Source organism: Eucyclogobius newberryi, unplaced genomic scaffold (genome assembly GCF_026437365.1).
Source record: "Eucyclogobius newberryi isolate DKJ021-1_F unplaced genomic scaffold, fEucNew1.0.hap1 SCAF_21, whole genome shotgun sequence".
Taxonomy (NCBI): domain Eukaryota; kingdom Metazoa; phylum Chordata; class Actinopteri; order Gobiiformes; family Gobiidae; genus Eucyclogobius; species Eucyclogobius newberryi.
Window position 1 is genome coordinate 17,690,352 of NW_027315846.1, and position 6,155 is coordinate 17,696,506.

Below are 6,155 nucleotides of genomic sequence, written 5' to 3' on the forward strand. Positions count from 1 at the left end.
AACTACTGACAAAACATCTTTGGCCAACCAACTCAAGCGAAGCATTACTTTATTTTCTTACCTTCAATTCATGTCAAAACAACCAAATCAACTGTTGAATGATTCTGAAGTCTAACTCTTTTCCTTCTCCAACAATAGGGACGTCAAGGACCAAAGGGAGATGCGGGTTCCCCAGGCCTACCTGGCTCACAAGTGAGTGTGCCTTTCTGTGTCTCTTGTTTCTGTGGTTTATGAACAGGAAGCAGCACATTGTCCATGGAGCAGTGTTATTGGAACTTGTCCACATGGTTCAAAACCACATTCAAAGTGGGAGGCTTCTCCTGCCATCCTGTGGGAGCTCCTCACTCTACCTTCATTCCACTGATTGACAAACGGTAGAAAGCCAGTCTCACAGTGAAATGATTATAAACCTTAGATTCATGTTACCAATCGGGAACTGCGGATTGGAAAGTATCCATCCTTTGTATTTTAACACTTTACATCTGTTAAACAAGTCAGTATTATTGCAATTGTGCATAGCCTTACGTTTTAAAATGTTATGAAATTGCTCAGACCAACAACGAGGACCACGGTTAATCACCAAGGCTGGAAGGGAGTTTTAGTGTAAGCTGTCAATACTTTTTCTGGTTGAACACTTATATATTTCCTGAACTGGGCAACACCTACACTTACACGGAATCATGTCATTGCACATTGGTCTGGCCAGTCCCAAGCCTGGATATTTGGAGAAGGCTGCCGCATAAAGTCAAGACCAACTATGTCTCCTAAGTTATATTTTAGTTGCTGCACAATAGAAGCCCAATGATGCGTTGTGATAAACCAAGGTAGTTTTATACCTAGGTTAAATAATAAAGAAGTTGGGCAAAGATTGTTCCTCACTATTTAATTTAATCAAGTGTTATTTTGGCAGGGTGCTCAAGGGCAACGAGGTCCTCTAGGCCCAGTTGGACCAGGCGGCGTACGGGTGAGATTTACCTCCAGGCTTGTCTCATTACACACTATGTTCAAACCTACACATGAACCTAACACTTACTTGAGCTCTTGTTTGAGCTTTTGTCACATAGTTAGCTCTTTGCCTGCTATTAACGTGTGCCATATTTTACACTCACTGAATGTTCTCACGTCAGCCAAAAGAATTAAACAAATTCTTATGTCAAGTAAAATGACAAGCCAAGGCTGAACGCAATGTAAAGGCATGACATTGATGTATAGCATGAGCAGCATACCCAGTGTTGTAAACCATTTGTGACTGTATGTTGTTTCTCTGTAGGGCCCACCAGGAAAAGAGGGACAGTCTGGCCCCCGAGGTCCATCGGGGCCCATGGTGAGTGTGTGTTTATGTTGTTCCTGTTCTACACACTAAAATAAATATCCCTTGCTTAGGGCTTTGTTTCTTGACACATTTGCAGTAGTTAATGCTGGTTCCAGTGTCGCTCTGCTGGAAGGCTCCACACAGGAGAAACAGTTGTGTTTCTAATTTTCTCTCTTCTGTGGTTTTGGGACGTCTGATTCTACTTAATGTAGTCTTCATGCACTATAGCATCCTGCCTGCTCCAGCAGCCATTAGCAGTCTTGGTTTTCTTGGCATATTGTGCCAAATGCACTGCAGATGTCAAAGCGTAAATCCTTTCTTCAGCCTATTACACAATTCTTAATATAAGTTATTGATGTAATCATAAGAGTGCAGTAAAGCAAGATAAACAATGCAGTACTGATGTTTTGCTTTTTAGGGAAACCCTGGAAACCCTGGTGTACCTGGAATTACTGGAAAACCTGGAAAACCTGGAGACACAGGAAGCTCAGTATGTATTAAACCTTCAGAATGACCTAGTTATGTCTGTTTATCTATGTTTTTATTCATGCTATAATTAATATTTTCTAATAGGGTCCTGCTGGTATTAAAGGGGAAAAGGGAGAGAGGGTATGTACTCTCATTCTTGCATATGTCCTAAAACTGACCACATACAGTATTGAGTTTGTTTTCCTAATCTCAATATATACATGCCACTGTATTCTAGGGAGACTTTGCTTCTCAAAATATGATGCGATCAATTGCCAGACAAGTTTGTGAGCAGCTTGTTAACAGTGAGTACTTTTCTCTTTTCTAACTCAACTCAATTCAATGATTTGTATTTATTATTTATTTTTCATGTTCTTTTTTGCAGGTCAGATGAGCCGTATTGACCACATGATCAACCAGATTCCCTCTGGATACAACAGTCGCACAGCAGGACCACCAGGTCCTGCAGGCCCTCCCGGAGACCAGGGGGCCAGAGGAGAGCCAGGACAGCCCGGAAGACCAGGTTTTTCAGGAACTCCAGGTTTACCTGGAAACCAAGGGGAAAGAGGTATGTTATTAGTGGTTTTTCAACAAGTTAAACAGTAATTTTAAAGCAAAGGCTCATAGTGATTTCTAATCAAGGTGTGCCAGGAGAGAAGGGAGAGCGGGGTACTCCAGGAACTGGCATCCGAGGACAAAGAGGCGCCAATGGGCCACAAGGTAAACAACTGCTTTTTTCCCCTTCAACACTTGTCTCAAAACCAAACCTAATCCACAGCAATAAAATGTGTTATTTGGGCTGAGCTATGGCCTGCAGCAGCTACAGATGTGACTCTAACAGTTTTACTCGGGAATTACATATCATCCACCAAGACAAATAAGTTACACATACAAGTGGAGTCTACTATTTAAAGTATTGTCTTTAGCTGAAAATACACAAAAAAGATGTACTATTGTTAGTGTTTTATTTGCTTTTGCCTACAAATCCATATCTTACATTATTTGGTGAATTTATGTCAGTGAATGGCTTACTGTAATCTGAGACATAGATTCGTATTGCTATTCATTGTGTCTTCTGTAAGCCCTCACCACATCATAAAACTCCTGTTCCCAGAGAAATGCATTTTCATCAGTGCCCTAAATCTTCTGTCATTGTTTCGCCCACTCGACTAAACAGTGACTGTTCTGTTTCTGTGAATGAAGTGAGAAAGGCCAGTGGGAGGAAGTCCTCTGGTGACTCACTATTGTGTGTGTGAGAATCAAATAGCTGCACAATGAGCTCTCATTGGTGGCTTCATTGACAACACATGGGCCCACTTAAATCACAGAGTACAGAGAGTGGGGGAAAATTCCATCCTGAATTTTCAGCGTCTAGACGGACGGGGCCAGGGGGTAGCTCCACAACACCAGACCATATCTTATTTTTTTCTTGAGTTATTGAAGCTGTTAAATTGCCCAGCTACCATGAGTGTTACCCTACAATTTCCTCTTCATAATTTATGTCTGATGTAAATGCTTTCCTCTTCTCTCTCACAGGTCCACCAGGCGAGTCCAGGACAGGATCCCCGGGTTCTCCTGGTTCTTCTGGGGCTCGTGGCCCTCCGGGTCGACAAGGTACTCCTGGAGTCAGGGGACCACCCGGACCACCTGGATACTGCGACTCCTCTCAGTGTGTTGGCATTCCTTACAATGGACAAGGATATACAGGTATACTGACCACTGTCTAGACCCTGCATGGTGCAACTCAAATGAAACAAGACTAAATATATGCACGTCAACTCACTACTTAAAATGTATGGAGTTATAGAATGCATAGTCCCAAAAAGATTGACTTTTCTAATAATGACAGTCGCTAAGTGGATATTAATATTATTATATCTCCATACATTACAGACATGTTAGAACCAGCATGTGTGTATGATCACTTTATTATGAGACGCTCATTACTTAACTCACACCTTCTCTGACCCATTTCCAGGTTTGGCATAGTAAACCTTAAGTCAACTGTGTCGCTTTCAATATGAAGTCCTGTTTGCCCTGTTTCTAAGGGGGCTTGTAAGGATACTCACCATGGACATACTGATACTGCAAAATAAAAGCCCAAAAAACGGAGCAGGCTGACTAACACCATCTTATGACAACCTGCTGCAGGCCTGTTTGCATCTTGAACTACAAACATGGAGGAAAACCAGAGAGACAAAACATTTCCACGCAAGAAAGGAGCATGTTCAACTAACAGAGAGGATTTCATTTCAAAACAGTGTTGACGTTAAAGTGATATGTGTAAATAAACTAATGTTCTGTGCCTTGTAAATGATGTATGATCCAGGAATCACACTAAAACATCAAGTTAACGTATTCTGAAGCTTTCCGCTGCTTAACCCTTCGCTTACTCACCATCAGCATAACCTTTCAACAGCTCTGATCCAGCATGTTTCTTTTTACGTCTTTCGGGCAGTGTCAGCACTATTTTTGTTTTTTGTAGCTTTACTTTTTAGTATGTATAATCCATTGTTTTTAATGTTAACACAGTTCAGCCTTTTGTGAGAACCATAGACGTGTAGTAAATGGGATATTTTTGTGGGAGTTCCATAGTGCAATATAATTTAATTTGTGCATATGAAAACTTGTAGATACAATTTTTGTTTGATTTGGCGACAATTTGTTTTAGCTACCCGCTTCCAGCCTGCACCTGACGTAGTGCCTTTACCTGTGGAGCCCGCTGCAGAATTTGAGACAATAGATTCATCCGATTTCTCGCAAAGGAGAAAGAGATCGCTACACCGGGGTAATGCAAGGAGATCATAGCTTTTTTGGTCAAAGTTCTCCAAGGGAAATGTGTAAAAAAGTGTTGAAGAAACTATCTAGTACTTATGGGTTTGATACCCCTGGTTATGTTGAACATATATATATTTTTGACATGAGAAAGTTAAATACCATATGGCAACCTGTGTGTCTCTGTGTTCATTATGTGTCAGCTTGTAATATAAAAGCAATTGTTCATCCATCTTCATCAGGTACTGCACTAAACCAGCTAAATGTATGCTAATAGTACAGAGTGTTCAAATATTCCATCCCCAAAAGACTATTTTGGAAGATTTTCTGAATGTTTTCTATGGTCAATAATGAGATTTGTTCATGTATCATTTTACCAAAATTGGGCTTGCATGTGTATATTTACTGAGGATTTCAAGTCCAAATGTAATTGTTGTTTTTTCCAGTGCAGTACAATTTGGTTTGCAACACTATCCAATAGCTGTTCTCATGTTTTGACTGCACATTTTGTGAATTCCACACAGCCTTATTTTCTTATTTATTTCAGAAACAGAGAGGCATTTTTCAATAAAACTACTGAAAAACTACAAAGGGTGTTTTGTCTCCCTTTCTTGTGTGTTGGGATTTGATGCTTTTATCGATTTTGACAGTTACCGTAAATGTATTTTGAGAAACCCCAAATGGCCGGCCAGGAAGATGGGGGAGATTTTACTGGAAAGATAAATAGTCCATAACATCAACGTTTTCCATCATAGATTATTGTTTTGGCTTTGCTCCTATCAGCTTGTTCACACATTTTACAAAGAAAAGATGAACATTTAACTTGTGAAAGTTCATTTCATTGATTAACGTTTATTTTCCCACTTTGAGATCAGTACAATTATCAATAATGGTATTATCTCTTATTTTTGTAGATAACCGGCTACTAATGACAGCAAGAAACTGTTTGCTTAGTTAATTTGGCAACAATCACATAAACATTACCTTTTTGTATTTGCAATAGCAACACTAACATTTATTTAGCAATCATTTTGAACATCAGATTTACTCTTTTACGGGCCACTATTTATCACAGCTGCTCATTATTTCACATTATTAATTTGCTTTATTTTCAGAGGTTAGCCACTCAGAAATGATTGAAAAGTAGAATATTTATTCAGACTTTTAGAGGATGGCTGAAAGAATGTGCATAACAATAGCAGGAGAAAGAAGTGAAATATAGTTGAACATATGGAATAAGTTTGTATTTTGTGAAAATATGAACCTCACATTATATAATGATCATCATTGGCCTCAGTCATGCCCCTATAGCACTGAAAGATAATCTATGGTTCTTTTGTGTGCTTGATGCAGAATATGCAGTATGGAGATACTTAAAGTGCAGCTGGAAGGGAATTTTCAAACATCCACATGGGCTATTCTTCTGATATATGAGCCATACAAAATCTAAACATTATTAATATGGTGAGCTTTGAATTGTCTTTCTTTGCAGTTTCTTATTTTTTGCCTAAAGCTGAAGATACCTTTTTTCAGACCACTAAATAAGTACTTTTAAAAATGTGTCTAATGGTTCCTAGCTCTCACAAACCCTTTGGCAGAC

The 6,155-nt window shown here is 39.4% G+C and overlaps 1 protein-coding gene across 2 annotated transcripts in view; it reads left to right on the forward strand.

The window, feature by feature from the left end:
- col12a1a (collagen, type XII, alpha 1a) overlaps positions 1-5,146 on the forward strand; it is a 43,344-nt gene extending 38,198 nt beyond the window's left edge. The window contains exons 57-66 of one of the 2 annotated variants that reach the window (XM_072458030.1): positions 139-192; positions 911-964; positions 1,271-1,324; positions 1,731-1,802; positions 1,886-1,921; positions 2,019-2,085; positions 2,166-2,348; positions 2,423-2,500; positions 3,317-3,487; positions 3,759-5,146. In XM_072458030.1, the coding sequence (XP_072314131.1) occupies positions 139-192; positions 911-964; positions 1,271-1,324; positions 1,731-1,802; positions 1,886-1,921; positions 2,019-2,085; positions 2,166-2,348; positions 2,423-2,500; positions 3,317-3,487; positions 3,759-3,769 (780 nt within the window). In that variant the 3' untranslated portion in view covers positions 3,770-5,146. The remainder of the gene's footprint in view (positions 1-138; positions 193-910; positions 965-1,270; positions 1,325-1,730; positions 1,803-1,885; positions 1,922-2,018; positions 2,086-2,165; positions 2,349-2,422; positions 2,501-3,316; positions 3,488-3,758) is intronic. The other variant, XM_072458031.1, reaches the window with a different exon arrangement.
- The last annotated feature ends 1,009 nt before the right edge of the window (positions 5,147-6,155 follow it).